The sequence below is a fragment of the Papaver somniferum genome, chromosome 1 (assembly GCF_003573695.1).
Source record: "Papaver somniferum cultivar HN1 chromosome 1, ASM357369v1, whole genome shotgun sequence".
Lineage (NCBI taxonomy): Eukaryota > Viridiplantae > Streptophyta > Magnoliopsida > Ranunculales > Papaveraceae > Papaver > Papaver somniferum.
Window position 1 is genome coordinate 17,835,474 of NC_039358.1, and position 24,769 is coordinate 17,860,242.

Sequence of the window (24,769 nt, forward strand, 5' to 3'; positions counted from 1 at the left end):
TGGGTGAAGTTGATTAACTGAACCACAGAGTATTACCGGTCACGTCCCATGAAAATTTTAGGTCGTTAAATGGACATGTGACAGCAGATATCAGAGTCGTGTTTGGGGATACAGTTCTTGATTTTTTTTCTCTTTTACTTAAGTTGGTGTCAGTTGTTTGTCAAATTCAGTGAATAATTGTTTGGGTTTCACTAGTATGGAGACTAGAAAAAGTAGGTCTCGTGTAGAAAGATCAATTGGAAAGAACTTTGAATCTTGAAGTAGCAACAGGCCAAGAAAGTTCATGGCAAAGGTGCCTGAATTCCAGCCCAAAGTGTTAGACGAACAAGAGAGAATCATTGAAAACCGGGGTTTCAAGTGATGGCATGACATAACTAAGGAGTATAATGACTTTTATGGTGCAAGTCAGAAGTTTAAGTCCATGTTTCTCACAAGTATGCGAAGATTATGCATTAGGAATGTATATATTCGTAGTGTTATCAGTAGCGAGTACATTACATGTTTTAATGGAATTTTAGGAAAATTCCTAAACTCAAAGATGTTGTTGGCATTTGTGGTGGAAAAAAAATGAAGAACATGTCTATGAGATAGATTGAAGGTGTTTTCATCGTAGCTAGTTGGTTGAAGATTTAAGTTATCTCTCTCGAATGCATACACCTTGGTGGTAATGCAAAGTCTGGTTGCGAACCAGCGTTTTTGTGGAAATGTGATGCCATAAAAGAAGAATTGGATGGCCAATTCTTATCTAGCATAAAGCTTATCGAAAGGTTGAAGAAATAAGCGCAAGTTAGGGAAAAACTGATACACCACGGTCTTGCGTTTGCAAAGTGTTCTTCGTTGATCCTATATGTGCACAAGGAGTGTGCTTGCACCTGGTTTATGAGTGCGATCAATTTTCTTGGACAAGGGTGTCCAAAGACCCGCATTTGATCATAACCACAATATGATGTTTTTGTTGACTGCAAATCAACATTTTTTGCTACTAAAGTTTATTTTGGAGAAGCGCATAACCATATGTGCATGGGCAGTAAAAATGAGTTCCAAGTTTGAAGAAAAATGCGGCATGCTTGCTTCACGGAACGTAGGCAGTGGTGCCTCATTTGCAAGGATTATGGCCTTGTTAAGATTTTCCAAGAGATTTGTCCGCAAAAGTCATCAAGTAATATGGCTTGCTGAGATTTATGGTGAAGTTCAGAATCACTAAGTTAAGTCCGTTCTAGTTGTACAAAGGTGCAAAAGTATGCGTTAAAATTTGGGTGTTAACAAGCATGGCATATATGCAACAGTAGCATGCACCAAATAGGATTTGGGCATGGCCAGGATGCATGATGTGTCTGGAGATGCAAGTTAGGCCAAGTTGTAGATGTATGGAGAAGAAAGGACAAAGTGGTGATGTATAAGAATGGTGAGAGATCATTCTTGAAGAAATCTTCGTGAAAGCAAAAGCAACATGATAGCCTCATTTTGAAGGAGTATTCAACTAAGTGTCAATTATATTGTGTTTCTTTATGGGAGTGGCATAAGAACGTTGATAGTTGGAAGAGTGCATGTGGCAAAGTGAATTGCTAAATTGGGGACAATAGGTGCTGTATCGCTTCCTTGTTTGTTGCTTAGAAGCGAAGATGAACTCAGTATTGCAAGACTTGTTAGGTCATACAAGTTGCAATCAGTTGGCGTGATTATTTGCTCAAGTTTGAGTATACTTTCAGTTAAGGTCGATTGGACCTTGGTGTTGGGAATTGTCTCTCTATGTAAGGTAGTAGTGGATGAGGGTATTTTAAGCGAAATTTCTTGTCTTTTTCGTTCAAAGTAAAGCTAGTTCGCGTGAAAGATGTTACATAGCATATTAAAACAAAATATGCATTAGAAGACGCTGAAAGTGAAATAAGCAAATAGGGGAGTTGGTGGTATAGACGAGTTTCCTTTGAGAGTTATGTGGAAGTCCGACGGCATTTGGCAGCGATATCATGGAGTAACGCAGCAAGAATGTAGAAGTAAGCCCATCAAAAGAAAATGAGTTTAGATTGACTCATTGCTTGGAAGAACATGTTATTTTTCCATTACATTAAAGCGTAGCAGTTTGGAAGAACAGTGAGGCTTATTGGTTTCAAAGGAGCGTTAAGAGGATACCTTGTCCAGAGTGATGGTGGGATGTCCCGAGTAGTTCTAAGTCATGTCTATACCGAAGGCATGCATTTCAATCAAGGTATTGCAATAATGCAAGACAAGAACAACAAGGTGCTGGTTCTTTGGCATACAAATGATGCAAGTCCAAGAAGGTGAAGTTTGGAATATGATTTGGAGGCCAAATCTAGTAAAAGGGTTGATGTTTGCAGAGTGAAGCAAAGGCTATAGGTTGTGGCGCATACCAAGAGTGGTATGGAATCATAGAGTGCATACCTTAAGGCATGGCATGATTTGGCGTGGTCGCATATGATTGAAGAATGAAGCCAAGTTTTGTACAAGTCCTTTTATGTTGCATGGTGCAACTAACGTCGGAAGTGAAGGCATAAGACTATGGAAATATCATAATGATCAGTTGGGAAGAATCATTGCTTGTATACACTTAGGCACAAATGATTCATGCGAAGTTCAAGCACAATTCAGGGAATTGTCTAAGGAGAATCAGTTTGCATTTGAGTATTAATATACGACTTGAGTCGGTGTTGGAACGTAGGCGCAACGCAACAAAAAAGCTCAAGATCAGTAGGATCAATGGAAAGACAGTAAACCTAAGTGATGCTGATGCTAAGGCATATAAGTTGGCTAAGGGCGTTTTGCAAAAGCTAGTAAATATTGTTGAATTTCAGAAAGGGTTCTGAAAGTACATGCAGCGAAGATTGAGACCAATATAGAGAGTATAATTGGTTGCGTTAAACGAGGACATTGAACAGATTCGGTGGGGGAGGTCTTTAACCATTCAAGCTAGTTATGCACAATGATTGCGCGTTACAGCTTAGCCGGCCAAGTCAGTGATGCGCAAAGGTTGTGCGTTACTGCATAGACTGTCAAGTGCTAAGATAGCAAGACCCTGCAGGGCCATTGACGCGCAAAGGTGGCGCTACATTGTAAAGGACATTGGCTAAATAATGAAGCTTATTGGACGACAGAATGAAGCTTCATTGAGGGAAAGGCAAGGCAAAGAGAAAGTGACAAGATGCAATATGTAATCTTGTCATTAAGGCATATCCATGGAATCGAGTTGGCCCAAAATCAAGGATGATGCAAGAAGGTAGAATAGGCCAAGAGTTGGTCTATGCATTAGTTCAAGGCTGGCCAAATCTTGAACAATGGAAACAAGCTAGTAATGCAAGAATGGCATTGCTATTGTCGAGCAAATTGGCTAAGTGAAGCATATGACGCATGAGTAACAAGAATGGTCTAAGGAAGTGGCCCAGGTGATTGTAGCGCAACAATGGTGCAATATGAAGGCCAATTTAGTAAAGCAAAACAATTTTGCAATACGAAGGTCAAGTTCAGAAACACGCAACAGTGGTGCAATATGGCTCAGGTGGCGGTTACAAGTTGGTTATTGGCTTCACAAGCGTGTCAAAGGTGCGAGACAAGTTGGAAGGGTTATGAAATGAGTATATAAGAGTGTCAACAACCGTTTGGGACAAGTGCAAGATCAATTGGATAGACAACACAAAAGTTAGCAATTGAAAAGCAATGTACGCGGTTGTGGAAACTACCCTATGGGACACATGGTTGTTCCATGCGTTTGCAAGTGTTGTGCATGGTTTTGGGCTATGTAACTACTGTACATATAGTTTGAGAGACATTGTAAATCAGTAGGAGAGAGTTGGTAAAGTTAGTCTCGTGTTTGAGAGAATAAGGCATCATTGGAAGAATGGTGGCCTATTTTGGTCCATGTGATGGCCAAATTTTATAATCTTCTTTTAGTGCAATAAAATGAGTTTGTTGCGGCATGTCTTTGTGTTCATTAAGTTTCTTATCTTGTTGAGTTTGTTTAAGTAATGCATGGCAAACCTCTTATGCTTATGGGGGAGTAAGGAGTTAGAGAGAAAGAAGATGAAGACTTTCACTGCGTAAAGCCTTAAGAGTGAAGCCAGATGCATACTTTGACGCAAGTATGCAAGGTTGAGTACTTGTGGGTGAGGTTGATTCACTGAACCACAGAGTATTGTGGGTCAATGTCTCATGTAAATTTTAGGCCGTTAGATGGGCATGTGACACCTGGGGAGGCAGAAAGTTAAGTCGTATCGAATGCCACGAGGAAAGCAGTAGAAGTAAAACGCTAAATGTGTTGTAATTGAAGGTGACGCGAAGGAGCTAATTGATCAACTTACAACCGCATTGATGCTTTACTTGCAGATATTTTGGAATTGAAAACCTCACTTGTTGTTTGCAAATTCACCTTTATTCTCAGAACTTATAATGTTGCTGCTCATTCACTGCTCACTGGACAAAGATGAACAACACCTCTATGTTTTGGTCCCAACTTCCGGCTTGTCTTCCACCAACTGTTGAGGCAGACTTATAAACCGTTGAGGCTTTCGCTTATAATAGAAGTACACAGCTCATGTTAAGTGATGTACTGTATATGCCAAATTTAGATAAAGTTAACTCATTCGCAATTTAGCTCATGCCGGCGGTGAGAACACCGCAGTGACATGTCTTAACAAACCCATTACTAATTAATCACGGGTACACACTGGCGAAACTTATAAATAACATTTATATTATACCACATTCGTCATTGATCAATAGGGCCTTGTCTTCTCATAAAAAACAGATCAAACCAACAAATCCAATGTACATATGCAAAAGTTAGTCACTTAAAAAGTGGTGATCACTGTAAGATACTGTTGCAGCCTGTTTGATAACGAAGTCTTCCAATTAGTATAACCAAGAAAGATTCAAAGAAGAAGAAAATGGTGCGTGGTTCATGTTGAATCGAAACTGCGACTTCACCAGGACACAGAAGGTACTCATATCATGCATCATTATTAGACAACTTATTATCTTCTCTGCTCTATGAAATGTGCATATCATTCTACATTTTAGATACAATGAGCAGAACACAAGAGAAGAGAGTTGTACTTCATATAAAAATTCAAAACTCCACTAGTTACTTTGAAGTAAAAACTACTATGAACACAAAATGATAGTAATTCTAATTCTAATAAAACTGAAACGATCATGAATTCATGACAATACACAATGAACGCTGCGAAAGAATTTGAAAATTTCTAGACAAAATTAAAAAGAATAACAACTAAAAGAATGATTTATGTACATGTACCTGATTGATTCTCATGAAAACCTTGATGTATATTCACTTGAGTGTTCCCAAAATTATTTCTTGCTTCTTCCAGCTCTACCAGTGACTAGCTAGTTTCTGTATATAGTAATTCCACTTTAGAAAGACGCATCTGACCCCAAACCTTTTGGTAGGTACAACCACCAAGTGCCTGAATGGCCAACTCAGGTTGGACACTTACTGGAAGAAGTAACTGTGTGTTTATGTATCTATACAAAATTCATTTGTTTAGCAGGAGACATCATTAGAACCGTAACTGATCGCTTGAAGACTCGTATCGGACATATTTGTCATCCATTTCTTCGGCCCCCCAGATTCGCCTAATATATTATATGCATATGAAGGCCACTTTATGCTGCTGCCACCTGATTCATTGCCATTTGTAGTGCATGATGATCCCTCTGTAACAGCACCCGTTCTAAGCAATTTCTGGCTTCGTTCGAGAACTATAAGACTTGAAAATGTAGAATAGCTATTACCAACAAAGACATCAGCTCTCAAGCAAACTTCGTAGTCGATTGCTGATTGAATGAGATACGGGTACTTTTTGTAGATATCCCAAACACCCAACTTTTTCTTCTCATAAGGAAGGAGACCTTCCTTCCAACCACTCAAAACAGAACCATCCACGAGAAGATCGTCCGCCACCGCCAGATAAACAACCGTAGGTTGTTGATTTATACCGACAATATTGCCTACCCGTTCCAGAATTTCCTCTTTACTGCTACAAATCTGAGTGACATTGTTCCTCTGTTGGAGCTTCTTGCAGTGAATCATCCAGTCTTTCTCTATTCTCATGTGCACAGCTACATAATAAGGCTGCTGCGTTCGCGGCAATGGACCTGTTTTGCTTTCAATCACTTGACTTCCTATCTCTCTAATCCTAGACACAACTCTCTCAGCTTCTTCGGTTATCTCATCAACTAATACTAAGCACTCGAAGACGTTGGCATAGTCTCTGACAGGCCAATGATCATGCCAAAGGAATGGATTCTTCCCAAGTATCCGAATAACCTCGTACCCGTCAATACCAGGGTCTTGCTTAACCTTTCTCAGTTGCTCTAAATCCCTCTCCATTGTCCATTTTCTTCCACTGCCCTTGTTGAGATCGAAAACATCGGTCTTATTTGAAATGTCAGAGAAGCGACCCAATTGAACAAAGCCATTGCAGAGAGAATTAAACTTGTCAAACTGAAAAATCTTATCGAAAGTGACTGATTGCAAGAGATTGACTTCTTTGTAAAACAAAGAAGCGCTTAAGCTAGGAAGTAACAAAGTTCTGTTGAGCATTCTGGCTGTTAGAAAAGCTCTTGCCACTGCTATCTTTTGATTGTTTAGTCCCCATGCAATTTGAGGAACCTCTAAGAATTTATCACTTCTTATTCCTCCACCAGACGAGTTGTCATGAACCAGATGATGAGAAGAGGAGGTACTGAACCAATAATCAAAAATGGTGTTATGTTTGAAGGCGAGAGGGGTTGTAAGGAGAAAAAGAGCTCGGAAGATGAGAGCGATGGATATCAAGAAAAGACATCTGCGAACCTTGGAATTCAAGTGACAATCAAGAAATCTAATGTGCTTGGGAGGTTTCGATAAATTCATTATTGCGAATTTATGATGATGAAGAAGCAGAAGTGGATGAATTGACTTTTTTTATCATCTCAATCTGAATACAGATACGAAGATTGCAACAAACTCCATCATTTCTGGCACTCTGTTCAATTCAGTTACAAAAATCAAAAACAGAAAGAAAAAAATTACTCTAATTTCGAACAAATTGAATTCAATTTATTCAATTGGAATTAACAAAACACTAATAAATAAAAGAATTGGAACAAAAAGTATTGTTACGGGATCCTAACCTGACTTAGTTTTTTTTACATGAACATCACGTCAGAGAGAAGAGACCTATATTCCCTTTTTTTTTCTTTTTTTTTTTAAAGATTTGCGAGAAGAAGAAAAAGATGAAGAAATATACTCCTGAAATTACGGTTATTTTTCTTACAAGAAAGAATCATGGAAGGTCTAATCTAACGAATACAACATGGATGATGATTCTAGTAACTAGAAACAAAGAAATAGTGAAAGAACATAATAAAAAGGTATGTTTTCTATCTTTCCTTTGAAGGGACTACCTACTGCATGAAGATGAACCCTGAAAACTTATTGTCAATTCTACAAAACTGAAACAATTGAAAGTAGAAACAGAAGAAGGTATGAAAAAGCGGAAGGGACGGGAAAAAGTAAGCCTGACAATACCTGTGCTGTGTGTATGTGACAGACTCTTTTTTGATGGATCTTTGTTGCAGAGACAGACACGAGTTATTTGATTACAAAGGAAAGTACCAACCGTGACTGACTTACTGACGTTTGTCACTTCTGACATCGAATCATGACACATTAATAACGAAAACCTTCTCTTATCCCCTTTATTTCCGTTTATGCTATTCAGTAATTATTAATGAATACTTAACAAATTGTTTTCTTCGGCATTTTTGATGATTATCGACATTAATGGTACTTTGCAACTAGTAAGAAGGGGTCGCGGCCGCGGCCGCCTTCGTTGTTGACTGACTATTCATTGAATCATTGAGTTGGTTACGGCACTTAACGCGTGCTTTGCTTGATTATGCTCCTCTCCCCTCACTTTCTTTTTGTCAATCTTGAAGAACCCTTAATTAAGCTTTGTTTGCCCCACCAAGTGTTTCATTAGCTAGGTAAAGCTCGACTTACTTAATTCTAGGCTTAATTAATGCAGAATATATGTTCCCAGCACGCATATCTTTTTTGCAAAAAGCAATGGGAAAAGGAAAAATCCAAGTGGCATGGATTTTACTCATTCGAGGACCCTTTTTTTTTTTGTTTGTTTATGCAAACTCATTCCAGTACTTTGAAATTAGAAGAAATGAAATTGGGGTCCCGGAACTTATAATATCCCCACTCCCACACCACAAAAACTACTCCTTAATTAAGAGCATGTTGGTTTTGGGACATTCCCTGTTTGTTCCTGCTTGACAAGTTGGCCTGAGCCAAAAGGAATAATATATCGTTGCATATATATATATATACTTTTTTTAGATTGTCAACCACCAGATACAGTTTTCCTGATAAGGATGTTACTTTTCTTTAAAAATAGAAAAGAAATACAAATAGAAAATTGAGAGCCAAGAAAGGCGTGTTATTGTCCAGCTTCCAGCTAACAAACAAGTTGTAGCCCTATATCCATTTTAAATGGATGGCATTCTACCTACCTAATAACTTAATCTCTAATCCATCAAGAAAAACAAACTTTATCTCTAATCTAATTATTGGTGAGGGGTGGGGTGGGGTGGGGTGGGGTGGGGGGATATAGTAACGTGACAAGCTACAAATTATCTTCCAAAGGAAAAAAAAAAAGTCAACTTACAAACTCTAGGGTTTATATTTCTCGATCCCCATGTTTTTTTCTCTCTTCGTGTTGGACCTTTTATAGTTTTCTCAAGAAAGCTATTATTGGGGCGTCACATTTCATTAGAGGGGTGTCATTTAATAGGATAAAAACGGGTCACTCATAAGAAATACTAAAAATCCCTTATTTCAATAATTTTGTAATGACTAGACAACCTTTATTTAGTTAATTTTAATTTAATTTAATTAGATAAAAATTAAATTAGTGAATTTTGTTGTATACTTGGTGAATTCTGGGACAAAGTTTTTGTGGGAAGAAAAACATGTCGTAAAATAAACTTCTATGGTGGAAATAATCGAAATCTAGACTAAAATCACTTCTACGGTTGGAAATATTCCAAACCTGGACGTAAAATCACTTCTACGGTTGGAATTAAAAGAAAACTGGACATAAAATCAGATTCTACGGTTGGAATTAAAAGGAACCTGGACGTAAAATGAGCTTCTACGGTTGGAACTAATTCAAACCTGGACGTAAAACTACATGCAAATAAAATTCTACCGTCGGAATTAATCCAAACCTGGACGTAAAATCACTTCTACGGTTGGAAATAATCCAAACCTGGACGTAAAATCACTTCTACAGTTGGAATTAAAAGAAAATTGGACGTAAAATCGGATTCTACGGTTGGAATTAAAAGAAACCTGGATGTAAAATGAGCCTTTACGGTGGGAACTAATCCAAACCTGGACGCAAAATTACATGCAAATAAAATTCTACGATTGGAATTAATCCAAACCTGGACGTAAAATCACTTCTAGTTACAGGATAATCTAGACATTTTGTATCTGTGTTAGGATATCCCATAATCATTTTTTTAGACATTAAAAATCCAAGTGAAGCCCCTCTATTGAAATGTGATGCCCCAATAATAGCCTTCTTTCTTTATATGGTGGCCTGAAGGCCCCTAAACAAGTGAACTTTGAGAGTTGAGACCCTGACTAATTTCCCATACAAATGGTGGGTTAAAACACCCTTCAGATTACAGTCCAGTCCCATAGATATGAAATGGTCCTACGAATTTCACGCGTTGACAACACGTTTCGTTTGCTGGTAACGACGGGTCTGGGGTCCTAGATCCAGGAACGGTGACTTAGAAGGGTGCGAACAACATCTCGTCTCAAAACGACACATTTTCCCTGTAAACCTATGGTGCCAGAGGAGATATCTATTTTAGGCGTCACGAGACTTGGTTCTTTTTCTCTCCCTGCATGATCCATTGTTGCGAGTCTTGGCTCTTCGATGTAAAATACGCGGGAAGATAGCAAGACAGACGAGATTAGTTACCTATAAAGTGTTAACATTAACTGCTATTGCATCTACAGACTTGCCACTTGCCAGTCCCATTTATAAATTTATAAACATATACCATTATGGGAAGGGAAAGGGTTGGTAAAAATGCGGTTGTCCAACCTCACTGCATGTCTAAGCCCAGTTACACTTCGCCAAGGTGTAGTTCTGATGCCCAATTTGTTGTTTTTAATAGCACATTTCCTTCTCCTCCATGTTTCCACCCATGGGTTTTTTCCATAGAGAATCCCAGTAAGCCTAGGAAGTACAACATTAAAATAGGGTATATATAACTTTGCCTTGCCTAGCCTTTCCTTAGACACTGTATTAACTGTTGAAGTTCAATCAAGAAACGTGGAAACAGATCCAGAGATAAATAGACACAAAACTGGAAGCAATTTTCCACATGCTTGATTGATTTGATTTTGCATACACTAAATATCAGTGTACCCACTTCCAAAACAAATAAACAATGATGACAGTGACTATCATTCCTGTGTATGCAATCCATTTGTCCACGCGATGCCGCCTCTCTACAAGCTTCAATACCGAGTTCGAGAGTCCCACTGTGTTAAGGATATCCAATGCTTTCCGCTGTGCCCTCTGCACATAAAACAACAATATGAATTTCCAATATTTGGCCATTCTATTCAAGCCACAGGCATGTAAATCTTAAACCTAAGTACTTAATCACAGTGCAAATATGTTGAGAAGATAGCAGGCATAGCTGATAATAAAGAAAGATATGCCTATAACACAGGTCCAAGAACAAAAGAGACGCGCATTTTCTACAGGAAATGACATCTTTGAATTACTTTTCTTTTTCTAATTAAAGAGAAAAACGTAAATTGACCTAAAAGATAAAAACAATGTTTACAATGGTCACAAAAATCAGTTAAACAGCGTCTAATTTTTTAGGCGGCAAGCCCAACCAAGTTTCCATTGAACAAAGCCCATCTTGAACTTTAAACAAGGAAAACAACGCCAAAATATACCATCATGTTTAAAATATAGTTTGTCTAACTCATAACTTGGGTATCCATGCACACATACATGTAGTTTTTATCTGCAAACATGTTTCAACCTCCAACTTTATGATGGATGTTACAACATAAATCTCACTGAATTAACTTCCAATCCTCGAACTCGTAATGAAAATTAAAGAGTCTGTGAAATTTAACCTAAGACCTCTAATTTAGAGCTTTTGCTTTGATCATAACAAAATTACTGCTTAGAAATAAATGCTCATATCATGCTGAATATATCAAATATAAACAAAGAGCTAACATGGTTACCTTCAAGCGATCCCTCTGTTCTGCATATTTAGAAAGAATTGCCACACCAGTGGAATAAGCGTCCTCAAGCATCAAGGATGAGTTACGAGCCGATTGCATCGCTCGTGAATCGTCGTCAAAGATTCTCATAACGTGAGCAGAGTCCCTATTCTACAAGAACGGGAAATCCATCAGTAATGACCTAAGAATCTAAAATAACTTCGGTGAAAAGATTCAAAGATATCTAGTCTGATGATCAAACTAGACCTGAAAAAGAACAACCCAACAATGGAAGTATAACAGAACTAAAGATTGCTCAATAGAGCATAAGGTGTACTTCCAGAAAAGACCTTTTACAACGTTACCATCATATTTACACTACTCTAGGTGTTGTATCTCTCTTCTTTGTATTCTGCTAACAGAAACTCTCTTCATCTACATGCACCAACTAGCGATTTTTTATAGACTAGAAATCCTTCATATGCTGGTAATTCTTACGACAGTAGCTAAACTCAGGACTTTCTGTAAATACAAAACCTACATGTATCTTTAGCTAAAAAAAAAAGACAATCGTTCACATACAGCTCTTTCTAGCAGCTCTGCCCTTTCCTTAGCTTCTGTCATACGTTTCTGATTTCGAAGGAAGTGCTTATCCAAGCTGTCCTTCGATGAATCAGCCTCTTCAGCTATCTGCTCAACTTTTCTGTATGACGAAATACGAAATATCTTAGTCCAATGTAAGAATCAAATCTAATGACACGACAAGCAACAATTGAATCACTAAACTAATTCACAATTAGAGTTAAGGTTATCAGCAGCAATTTCATATCTACGAAGACACTACATTTACGAAAGTTTCTCATACAGATAAACTCAAGTTATGTCAACTCTTCGAGTATTATCCATAATCTTGTCAGACTATTTCACAGAGAATAAAAGCTAAAGTAACTACCAAAATATCCTGAATTCACGCCAAATCTTGTTTGCTTGCTCCCACTTTTAAGTACAAAAGATGACTAAATTCACATGGACATGGTTTAGCTTTTGCACATTTGCAAAGTTACTTTTTAGGTATGTCTGCATCAAGTAAAGAATGATAATGCCTCAACAAAGCTGCTTGTATTTGATGGGAAATGTCAAGCTCCAAGAGCCAACACATATAAAGGTTGCTTGTATGATGGATAGCAAAACCCTTGAACAATTACGCTTGTTTATATCAAAGTAAAATTAGTAAATACTTGCATACTGAGAAACAGCAAGATTCTAGATTCCCAAAATTCTTTTTGCAAGCCCTAACACAGCAGCAGACATAGATCAAACAGCAAAAGGAAGAGGCGACTTTATTGGGGGTTGGGGGAAAGAGTCCAGAAAATGTACAAAACAGCTAACTAAATGATGGCGAATCACTTGGAAATTCTTTAATGTCAAAAGTGAGTAACTAATCCTAAAGTCAAAAGTACAAAATTGCAAAGGATGGATTAAGATTATAGTGAATAACTTATTGTCAAAATATAAAAGTTTCAGATGTGGGATCACCTCTTCCAAAGATCACGCTCGGTCTTTGAAGCAATTGATCTCCAAAGACGATCCATCTCAAAACAGAGAGAACGGATCTGAGATATATCCTTTTTGATAGAGAAGGAGAGCTCCGGAGAATCAATGCCGCCAGGTGATGAAAACTCCAATTGTTCCAGCCTCTCTAATTCACCTCTTACTCTCATCAACAACCTCTTAGAATTCTGATGTACTTCTGACAGCGTACCTACTTCCATAGCCATGTCTGTAACTTACTAGTGTTGTACTTATACACAATATAAATCCTACAAAACATCAAATGTCAAACATATTTAATTGATTAGATCTACCTAAGGAATGTAACAAAATAGAATACCTAACAACATATAGTTTAATTGTTATAGGAAAACTCTATGGCCCTTGTAAGCAGCCTTCATTCCTAAATTCCAAAGACATCCTCTACAAGTTCGTGTATACCCGAGGTGAATCCAATTAAAAAGTGTCACATTGTATGTTCAGGCCATCTTCTCCATGTATGAACCAAATAAGATATGAAACTATATGAATCCTAAACCCTCATGTAGGTGCTCTACACTAGTATGGTCATTGTAGTTTATTAACCCATTCCATCCAATTGGAAGCAGAATACCAAAAAGAAATCCCTATAACGAAAACCATCTAAACTAAACAAGGAAGTTAATGATGTTGACATTGAGAAGATATTGCCCAATAGCTGAACATATATAAGACATTACATAATTCCCAAGTCGAATGTAGATAAGAATTTCATGAGCTAATAAAATCAAAAACACGGCAATCAGAGATTAAAACCCTATATTTTAAGTAAATTATGTTTCAGATTAAAATTCAATAAGAATGTCTCAACGAAACCTAAACCTTTCAGGATTCAATTATCCACTACTTTCTTCTTTATTTTTGTGAAGCATATTATCCACTGTTTTACAGCGATGCCATCATCAAATTCAATACGCCAAGAAATATAAATTGAAAAGAAAAGAAAATTCAGATTACCTTTCAGAGTGATTCAATTAGGAGGAGGATCTTCTTTTCATTCGCCGTAAAGAAATCTGAAATCTGTGAAATACTATTAGGCAGAGAGATCTCTGCAACTTCTCGACGCCTCTCTGATGTGATCAAATTTGATTTTCTTTCCAATGCTGATGTTTTTGAACTTTTAATTCGTTTCTTTACTGTATTTATAGTTGGGTAACTTATTTATATGTCCCTACTTTTGACATCCAATAAATATGTTCTTATACAACAATAAATATGTCCCTACTTTTTAATAATCTTATCTATTTAAAATTAGATTACCTTAATACCCTCCCATATAATATTTTTCTTTATTTCAAAATGGAACAAATTTTTTCCACTACCACTTCACCACCACCACTAGAACCACCACCACCAACATTCAACTACCATTCCACCACCACCGTTCAACAACCACCACCTACCAACCGCTACCACCACTAATATTCCACCACCACTCCTTCACCACCACCATTACACCACCAATATTCCTCCACCACTAGTCCGTCGCCGCCGCCACCACTAGTTCGCCGCCACCGCCACCGTCAGCGCCGTCACCGCCACCACTAGTTCAGATATTTTTGTATCAACAGCAGTAGTTGATCCAAATAAAAATAGAACCAACAGTAGAAGTTGATCCAGTTTAGGGGATTAACAATGATAGTTGATCCAAAAAAAAAAGGATCAACAGTGGAAGTTGATCCAATTTAATGGATCAACAATGGTAGTTGATCCACTAAATTGGATCAACAATGAAAGTTGATCCATGTAAATGTAGTGAACTTGGCGTGAGTCAAACACGCAACACCTGACATGGAGTCAGTCATGCTACCATTGCACCACAAGTTCAACATTGGAAGAAATTTACATGATTTAAACTACAAAGCATGATTTAAGCTACAAGCATGATTATACTTATCCAAGGAAATATTGTCAACAATAGGAGTTGAAAGGATCAACAGCAGTAGTTTATCCCATAAAAAATTGGGTCAACAACAGGAGTTGATCCCATAGATGCATCAACAATCATAGTTGATCCCATAAAAAATTGGGTCAACAACAGGAGTTGATCCCATTAAATGGATCAACAACAACAATTAATCCCATAAAAACATAAACACCATTCAAAGCAACATTTATCACTGCCCTAACATCCACCACCACTGCCGCAAAACTTAAACAACCACCGCCACAACTATACCTTCCACCACCATCAAAAACATCCAACACAAATACAATTATAATACCGTCATTACCACCAACCTAAAAAAAGGCGTCAACAACAGTAGTTGATCCAATAAAAATTGGATCAACAATAGGAGTTGATCCAATAAACGGGATCAACAACAGTAGTTGATCCAATAAAAACTGAAGTAAGTAGGTTAATGAAAGGACAATTGCTATACCTGGAACACCACCAACATATTGAACTCGATCCGAACACAGATTCAAACCTCCATTAAAAATAGCACCAATAGTTCCCATCACCAAATGTGACCCAAATCAAACAGAGACTTCATCTTCTTTGCTAATCTAACTCGATCCCAATCTTAATTTCATCTTAGGAACTCTAATTTCATATTTCGTTCTTCAATCTCTCAGTTTAGATTTCACAACAACAAAACTTATTAACTTTAATAGATCTGTTGATAGCGGTTGCGGAGGTGATGCTGCTGGTTTTGGTGGAGGAACTCGAGATGATGATGATTCTTTGATAATCTAACTCGATCTCAATCTTAATTTCATCTCAGAAACCCTAATTTCACCTTTCGTTCTTCAATCTCAGTTTAAATTTAACAGCAGCAAAATATATTGACTTTTGATAGATCTGTTGATAGCGGTGGCGGAGGTAACGGAGATGGTGGTGCTGGTTTTGGTGGAGGCGATCGAGATGGTGGTGGTGATGGGAACGATGAAGATGGTGGTGGCAACGGAGATGAAGATGGTGAGGACGAGATGAAGATGCTGGTTCGTGTTTTGCTGAGAAGTAAAGAAGGAAGGGCGTGGAATTGATACATAAAGGATAAATATGGAAACCATGAAAATAAATTTTTTTGATAAAATTTCAATTATGCCACTAGGGACATGTATAAAGTCCGTTAGGGATATTTGTGAAGTCCCATAAAAAAGAGGGACAATAGTTCAATTTCCACTTTATAGTTATGTTCACGAGGGTTTTGTTCACCTCGTTGGAATCGGATCCTTCTGAAACTTACAAAAGTTCTGTACCGGGGCTGCAATTGGAAAAATATGTGGCCTGAACTTACGTCACGCGGCCATGCCGAAAAAGACACGTCATCTGTCCAATATTTCGAGTCCAAATATGTTCACACTCCTCTAACGAGTGTATATTTGACATATTCTTCTGATTGGTTGATTATTTAACTGATGGCCCCATTACCCTCCATGTTTAGAATCACGGCCCTCGTTACATAACTCCCTAAATTAAATCAAGGATAGAGATTGAAATGTGAAATATACACTCGTTAAAGAGTGTGCACGAATTCGCACTCCAATATTTCCCTGACACGTAATATGTATACCACGCGTATCTTAATTTTACGGGGCGTTGGACGCACTTGAATGCCTTTCTTTCCCTTCATTTTTTTACTTTTACTAGTAAGGACACATATGCGATGCACATGCTTGAATTTTACTCATCCAACAGTACTAAATTTGAAAGTCATGAAATTTTCTTCGTAAAACTAAAATTTACTATTCTAATATGTACTCGTTACGTAGATAATTGAAAGAGCTTTTCAAATATATAAATTTTACAAAAATCCGGTATATGTGTTGAAAGATATTAAGCTTTTAAAAATTTTGATCTATTTTTAAAACTATGGTATTTATGTAAATATGTAAAAAATGGGGACAACTAAGTAATTAGAGGGTCTCCTACCAAAAAAAGCTCTTTTCTTTATATTAGTAAGATGATGAAATACCGTCCTCCCTAGTTCGAGGTCTATCCAACGACTTAAAGGCTAGATAAATAAAGCTTCCGCGGAGAATAGCAAGAAAATTTTCGTTTCCTATTATCCAGAATAGGTTCTTTTTTAAGTTTTGTGAAACGAGTGTTTTGGTGAGAACATTTGGCAATTATTTGGAATTTTATGGAAGTGCAAATTCGATCCGGAAGTCTAGTACCTATCATAATAGAACTCTTTTTTTCCAAATTAATGCATACTCCCTTCATACCTAATATATAGGCAGAATTTTCATTTTTCCTTGTACTACTATATAGGCGGTCCAAATTTCAAAATGGTTTTTTACTTCTATTATCCTTATTTATTTTCTTGGGAATCATCACTGTATGTCTCTAACATTGGGAATATAATAAAGTACAGGAAAAAGCATATAAATTTATTAAAAAAAAAATCGTAATGTAAGAGATTTTGATTATTCCGCCTATATATGTGGTACAAATGGAGTATAATATATTCTCCCTGCCATACCAAATCAAAAATACATCACCATGGGACGAGGCAAAGCCCCGCGTACACTTGAACCAAATTAAAAGAAAAACAGTGTCCGCTACGTAGCACGGGCACAAATCTAGTACATATTATTGTGGATCCTATTATTGAGGCCATAGTGGGTGTGTTTTTTGGGCTTTATAGGATTCTAATATCCCATAAGTGACCAGCGAAAGACCTAGTGTGTGTTTTTCTCTATAAAAGGGGAAAACCCTCGGGACAATACACAATGCCACATCCAGTTATGAAAATCGGGAACAATTACAAAGTTTTTCAAGATCATTACATAATCATCAAAGCAATAGTATCTCCACCAATTCTTGACTGACTATCCTAAGTTTACACACTTAAAAAACCTTTTCAAAACTCCCAAAGGACCAAATCGTATCACATGTCCTGATTAGTTTTGTTTCAAAACTAATTGGGTTTTTTTAGTTTACCCGCTAAAAGAATTAGTGATTGAATTTTCCAAAGGAATCGATCTGAACAGGGAAACTTTCATGCGCCAGGTTTTGTGTTGCTATGTTTTCAGGAGAGAGGGGAAACTGAAAAATTATTCTTATTAACCTTCACTCACAGACCTAGTGTGTATTAAAAATCAAATTTGCCATCTAATTATTCTTATTACCTCATATCAAAATTAATATTCAAAACCCTAAAACCAAAACTAATTCACTAACCTCTTTCGCTCTTCTTCTTCTTCTCAAAAGCAAACAACAAAACAAAACTTATGACCAAATCTTCACAGATTCTAAAAAATGTTTATGAAAGTTGATTCTTACGATGACAAGATTAGGAATATTTGGATTGAATGAACCATCAACTGGTTATAATTCTAATGTTTATGAAGGTGTTGAACCACAAATTGAAAATTCGGAGAATGAATCTTTTACCAGTAAATCCTCAAAAATTTTAAGAATAAAAAAACCCACCATTTATTTTACCTTTAGATTGGTTTAATATGTAAAATTGATGAATTTAGAGTTTAGGAAAACTTCTTCCTTGTTGATTACGGCTAGAAGTTCTTGTCGACCTAGCCGTGAAAGGTTAGTTACGATTAGGATTCTAAAAACTCCCAACCATGAAATCCCAACTTGTTGGGACTTTCCTAGTCATAGTTGTTCTGTATTTACAGAAAACTAGAAATTTTCCTTGTGCTTCGTCTAAGAATTCCTCACCGTAACCATAGTGTCTCAGCCATGACACTAGTTTCCCAACCGTATGTTCCTTTAACAGTTAAGTCTTGCAGTTATTTTACCCGTTTACATTTTTGGCGGTTAGGTTGAAAATCACCTTCCAACCGCTAATGTTATTGATTGATACAAGTGTATCCGTACTCCTTCAGGGAACTTAGTTAACCTCAAGCTAAGTTGAGGGAAGAATCCTATTCTAGGCAGGCATCCTTGTTTAGGCAGAATTCCTATAGTTAGGGAAGAGTTTTGTTTTAGGCAATACTCTTAGTTTAGGAAATAGATTTCTAATATAAGTCCTTGGTCGGCTGAGTACGGGACACATATTCTAGGCAGAGAAAACCTAGAGAAAGCTTGGAACAATACTTGTGCAAGCTTAGCAAACAGTTTAAGGTTAATCCACTGTTTAGAGAGATTGTGAGCGTAACAAAGAGATATTGTAATCGTTTTCTTCTTCATAATCTAGAGAAGATGTTTTCTTCGAATTACTACTTGTGTTCCATTTTCTAAGTTTCTCGTCTATTATTATTCCGAATTCCGTCTTGACTGTAGAAGAATAAGATAAAAAACAATCAATATTTACGGGTCTACGAAAATTAAAAGGTATGATATACAAAGAAAATAAAATTATGTTATGCAAGTGGCAAGGTAATTCTCTTCATAATATTGTACGTTTCTTTCCAGTTTGTAGTTTTGGTATTTTTAGAAGAATTAAGGTTCCTGAATAAAGTTTTCTGAATCAACTGAGGTTTGTAGGAAACCACCAGCATTGTTCCGAAACACTGGAAACCAAACAATGGTCTTCTTATGACCCATGATATCTCAGTAGTCAGGTCTCAACCTTTAAGAAGAAGTTCCATGCATAGTTTTCTCAAAGAATGATACATATGTAATGTCCGCAACGGGTGGAAAGATAACATTATTTAACATGATGACTTACAAGGTGAGTGGAAAATTCGTGCACTGATGGACAATTTTTTGATCATGCTCTCATTGCAAACTTTGCCAAAACTAATGAAATCATTAAACATACAGTTAATGACAACATTTGTGCCACCTCCACCAGCTTCAACATACGTAGTGAAGCCATCCAATGTGGTTTTTGAGTATGTAAGATCACCTTGGTGTGTGATATTGAATTTACAGATATATCAATCCTTCATATGATTTTTGTGATGTCTTACTTTTTGTGTCAATGGTTGGAGTTCGTCATGGTTTTGTTGGATTAATTTGAGTTCTAAATGAACATTGGATACCTGATTTTGTTTCAGGAAAATGTTGCTGGTCAAAACTTGTTCTGGTTACTATTTTGTTTTTTTTTTTGTGTTGCTTGACCTGGTTTTTACCGGTCAAAACCACTATTTTTTTTATGTTGCAAAAAAATCGCAACTGTAGTAAACTGTTGCGATTATCTAATTTCGCAACTGTTGACCGAAAATTCGCAACGACAATGAAGTCCTTGCTAAAAACTGCAACATCGACTTTCGTAACATAGCAGAACTGTTGCGACCCCACTTTGCAACTGCTACATATCGTTGTTAATTACGAAATTTGGTGTAGTGAATGGTTGGTGATGCCTTTTGGTCTGTGTAATGCTCCAACGACGTTTATGCGTTTGATGAATGATTTGTTACGACCTTTTATAGAAGATTTTGTGATTGTTTACTTGGATGATATCCTAATATACAACAGAACTTGGGAAGAGCATCTCGTTCACATTGAGAAGGTGTTTAAAGTGTTACATGAAGGCTAGCTGAAGTTGAACGTAAAGAAGTGTGAGTTTGTAAAGGAGGAGTTGGTGTACCTCGGATTCATTGTTGGTGGAGGACAACGGAAGATTGATCCAAGGAAGGTTGAAGTGATCACTAAGTGGCCTAGACCTAGTACTGTAACTGAAATCAGGAGTTTCTTAGGGGATTGCACCTACCTTTGTAAGTTTATCCGGCATTTTTCGAATATTGCAGGACCATTACATGGTTTGACGGGAGCTAAGGCAAAGTTTGAATGGCAGCAAACCCATGAAGACGCTTTTCAGTTACTAAAAAGGAAGATTTCAGAAGCACAGGTGTTGGTATTGCCTAACTTACAACGTACTTTTGAAGTTGAGACCGACGCTTCTAACTATGCATTGGGAGGAGTGTTGTTACAGGATGGTAAATCAGTGGAGTACCATTCAGAATTTTTCTCATGTGCTATTAATAACTACGCACCTTATGAAAAAAAAAGTTATGCTTCATATCAATGTATCAAGCATTGGCGAGTGTATATTTTAGGTAAAGAAGTAGTGGTACATTCAGATAACAAACCATTGGAGAATCTACACGCCCAGACGAAACTACAACAAGACCGACACATGAAGTGGATGTCTTACTTGATGAGTTTCAACATTCTCATTAAGTACAAGAAGGGACACCACACCATTTTTCGATATTAGCAACGGATGCGTACTGTTGCAAAAGGAACTTGAACAGCCGGCAGCCATTGTGAAACGTGGCGTTGCATATTTTTGCAACAGCGCTTAAGCCGTTGCGAAATTTTTCGCAACGGTTCTCGGTTCACCATGTGTTTTTTCCATATTTGCAACGGTCTTGGCTGTGGCGAATAGGTTTAGCAACTGTTGGTTGTTGTTGCTATATTATTGTCGCAACAGCTTCAAGCAGTTGCGAAATTTGGAACCAAAAAAATTTAGACCAGACCATCTTAATCGGACAGGATTTTATTATTCTGGTTCTAAATTTAGCAACTGTTTTTAGAAGTTGCTAAATTTTTGCAACAACAAAAAAAAGGTCAAGTCAATCATCGGTTGACCTAGTCAAGAGTTCCCTGGAAGGCCATTTTCAGGCCAAAATACAGAAAACATCGATGTAACTTATTTAGAGAAACATTAACTGCCTTTTAACCAAAGAAGTCTTCCATTCAAATTCATGCCAAATTACCCGCATATTTCAGGCCAAAATATAGAAAACACATCAACATAACTCATTAAGAGATATTAAGTGGGTTTGAAAAGAAGTCATCTATTTGAACAAGCCACAGAACGAACTTAGGCACAATGAACACTAAACAAAGGGAGAATGGCATGTTGCTCACTTGGGTGCTTAGAGCAACTGCAATGGTGCGAGTATAACCAAAGACCAAAGAGGGAAAAAAAGATCAAATTTTGGGTTTAGTATGGTGTGACGCTACGGTGGAAAGACTAAATTTGGTCAGACGTACATTATACGTTCGCCTGGTGTGGGGCGTAGACTATACCAACGCCTGATTGGAACGTGCACTAAGAAAAAAAAAAAATGAAAGAAGTGGGGCGGAGGTATAATGCCCGCCCCACTAAAATGATTTTGGAAACAAAGAATGGGGCGGGGGTATAATGCCCGCCCCATACAAAATAATTAAAAAAAAAAAAAAATGGGGCGTAGACTTTACGTACGCCCCATGTGAAGCGTAAACTATACCAACGCCTGGTGTGGGGCGTAGACTATACCAACGCCTGATGTGGGACGTGCACTATATGTCCGCCTGGTGGTGGGGCGTGAAGTATATCAACGCTCGACTATATCTGGGTTTAGTCTTGGTCCCAGACCAAATATACTCTGGGTTTTAGTCGTTGATCAAAATTTGATCGATAGTACGTTCCACTACGTCTGTTCAAAAGACCAAATATTTGGGTTTACTCTCCCACTGTGGACGCTCTTAGCAAACTTCTCAATATACCAGTTGTGTGTTCTGCAGTATCCAAGGTGAGATTTGCAACCTGCAAGCAGACAAATAGAAGAACATTATATATAATTTTTAGTCAAAGACATGCAGAACAAGAAGAAGAGAGCAGTAAAAGCAGAGAACCAAATGTACTCCAACGCCTAAGACAGACACAATGCAATAAAGATTATTTAATGACTATAATAATACAATCCATGTACCTTATCCCTACACTTTGGGCTTCCTATTTCATCAAGATCAAGTACCAAAAAAATTTGTGGGCTACAATTGGTACTCTGAAACTATCATATACATGGAAATCGTCCCTTTGTAAAAGAACTAGGATAGGCTAGCAAAACAGTAAGGAAATTATTTTGAAGCTATGAAGGCAGTGCACCTGAAGAATGGAATTTGCTTAGTAAAAATACTTATGTGCCCTGCTATCTGTCATGGTTACTATAACAGAACGAAGCATGTTAACTACAAAAGGATGACAGGAATCAGTTAATAGCTTTTAAGCTACCAGGTTACCTAGAGTATATTTAAGATGGAAAATTGTAGTTAGATACAACCATGTGAGATAACCAATCGGTTAATAGTATTCACCTTCATACCTGCAACCACAAAAGATACTTGACAAGTCCATGTTGAGAAACATACACTCCTTTTCCATAGGACAAAATTCTTGCATATACCAAGGAGGATGCAAAAGTTACGCGAGTAAATGACAGCAACAAGTTTTTTCTTCATGACCACCAAAAACTATGAAGGTAAAGAAAATCACTATAGCTATCGACTTAACATTAAGTCCAGTGGACTTTCACAAGTGACAAGCTATGAATGAAAATGAGCACAAGATGACTTCTGACCTCTCCAACATTACTTAGTGCACAACCAAGCGTTCCAGCGATGACAAGTGCGTCACCAAGAAGAGGAGCCGACCCACCTGAAAGCGATTTTAATTAGTACCTGGAAAGCCGTACAATGCTATTTAACACGATTTCAATCATTGAAGTCGCTACATAAATCCATTCACTTGCTCACTTAATCAGCTGGAATGAACTAAGAAAAGCAATTACCTGATGAGCCACTACTATCCGAATCCGACAAGAGCATCAAACAAAGACCAACCACACATATAGCTGCACCAAAGAACTGACACTCATAATCGACGAATACTGATATACCTTGATCACTACAAATCAAACCACATTCCAAATTTAGTATCAAGGATAACACTAATACACACCCAAATTTTAATTTTGCTACTCGATTCTACCAGTAAAACGTAGATTCTTCAGCTGCTTACCAAGGTACCTAGACTTGGTTTCACATGAAACATCTTAAAAGCTTCTTCTTTTCCCAGAAACATCTGCAATATTAACGAATCAAACACATCAATAAGAAGAAGATTAAAAGAGATAGAAGAGAAATAGTTTGTTGGTATTTACAGCTGAGTGTTCTTTTCTTCCCTAGACCATTTTATCCAAACCCAATCAACAAAATAAAAATCTCAATACCTCACTCGTTTTGTTCTACAATGAAAATGTAGAAGAATCTGAAGCTTTTCTTAATCTCTCTCAAACAATCGAACACCTTTAATATGTTATCGTTCATCCCTGTTATCAATGGCAGACAACAGACTTTGTTTAACTTATTTCATGGTTTAAAATTAGCCCAAAATTGAAACTGACTTACCCATCCTTCTATGTCCTTCTCAACCTATAAACATGTCCTAACACTTATCAACATAAGCCCTAATTTGTTAACAATCAAATACCCAAAAAATCTGAACATCATGATTTCACAAGCAAAACTAGACAATTCATACAATTATAAACCCAAATACTTCAATTAGATCCACCACAAAGTATTATAAACTCAAATTATTTCAACTATCCACCATTTATAAACCCAATTTACTTCAATTACAGTCAAAACAGTAAAAATAACCCAAAATTGGAACCCTAAAAATCATTTTCTACTAACAAACCCAGAAATAAACCCTAGAACAAAACCACTGTGTATACTCTTCAATTAAGATTCTTCTTCTTTTAAATCGACCTAAAAATCCACCAAAAAAATTGCAAACCCTAACTTCAAAATCAAACCCTAACTTTTCCTATAGAAAATCAAGCACGACGATTGAAGAGAAAATAGTGGTGGGTTTTCAAGAGAAGGACTGAAGAACAATATAATCAAGAGAAAGATTTCTTTCGAAGGTTTAATGGTGGTAGGTTTTCTGAGAAAAATCGAAGAGAAAATGGTTTGGGTTTAATGGTTTTCTCATGGTGGTGGACCTGGTGGTGTTTCGGTGATATCAGAACTGAGAGTCGTGATTTTTTTTTTTTTTTTTGAAGCAGAGACTGAAATGGAGTGAAGGTGAGGGAGAAGGAAAAAGATGGATTAGAGTGATAGAGGCGAAGTGTTCTCTCTTTTGGGATAAATATAGGGTTTAGGTGAGATATTTGATCAAACCGTCCAAATATTTCAGAGCAAATCTTAACCGTAGATGATGGTGTTTCCAACCACTCAAACTTGTC

The 24,769-nt window shown here is 37.2% G+C and overlaps 3 protein-coding genes across 7 annotated transcripts; all 3 read right to left on the reverse strand.

Annotated features, from left to right (window-relative positions):
- Positions 1-4,256: 4,256 nt before the first annotated feature.
- On the reverse strand, positions 4,257-8,210 carry LOC113280340 (O-fucosyltransferase 23-like). 3 transcript variants are annotated; one of them, XR_003325695.1, is made up of 3 exons: positions 7,544-8,210; positions 5,267-6,998; positions 4,257-4,558 (listed from the first exon to the last, which is right to left on the reverse strand). XR_003325695.1 is itself a non-coding variant. In XM_026528986.1 (2 exons), exon 2 carries the CDS (start codon positions 6,884-6,886, stop codon positions 5,513-5,515), a length of 1,374 nt encoding a protein of 457 aa, XP_026384771.1. In that variant the 5' UTR covers positions 6,887-6,998; positions 7,147-7,505; the 3' UTR covers positions 4,848-5,512. The 3 variants fall into 3 exon arrangements, 1 of the variants encoding a protein (XP_026384771.1); XR_003325696.1 differs by lacking the exon at positions 4,257-4,558 and adding an exon at positions 4,682-4,836; XM_026528986.1 differs by lacking the exons at positions 4,257-4,558; positions 7,544-8,210 and adding an exon at positions 7,147-7,505 and having other exon boundaries at positions 4,848-6,998.
- Positions 8,211-10,288: 2,078 nt separating this feature from the next.
- On the reverse strand, positions 10,289-14,015 carry LOC113326398 (membrin-11-like). Its single transcript, XM_026574140.1, has 5 exons — positions 13,844-14,015; positions 12,833-13,116; positions 11,879-11,999; positions 11,318-11,467; positions 10,289-10,625 (listed from the first exon to the last, which is right to left on the reverse strand). The coding sequence occupies exons 2-5, from the start codon at positions 13,072-13,074 to the stop codon at positions 10,464-10,466; spliced, it is 675 nt and encodes a 224-aa protein (XP_026429925.1). The 5' UTR covers positions 13,075-13,116; positions 13,844-14,015; the 3' UTR covers positions 10,289-10,463.
- Positions 14,016-22,104: 8,089 nt separating this feature from the next.
- LOC113326406 lies at positions 22,105-24,615 on the reverse strand. 3 transcript variants are annotated; one of them, XR_003348371.1, is made up of 6 exons: positions 23,925-24,615; positions 23,747-23,845; positions 23,536-23,598; positions 23,306-23,421; positions 23,096-23,172; positions 22,105-22,281 (listed from the first exon to the last, which is right to left on the reverse strand). XR_003348371.1 is itself a non-coding variant. In XM_026574145.1 (6 exons), exons 3-6 carry the CDS (start codon positions 23,340-23,342, stop codon positions 22,198-22,200), a joined length of 354 nt encoding a protein of 117 aa, XP_026429930.1. In that variant the 5' UTR covers positions 23,343-23,421; positions 23,536-23,598; positions 23,747-24,615; the 3' UTR covers positions 22,105-22,197. The 3 variants fall into 3 exon arrangements, 1 of the variants encoding a protein (XP_026429930.1); XM_026574145.1 differs by adding an exon at positions 22,833-22,988 and having other exon boundaries at positions 23,747-24,615; XR_003348370.1 differs by having other exon boundaries at positions 23,747-24,615.
- Positions 24,616-24,769: the final 154 nt, after the last annotated feature.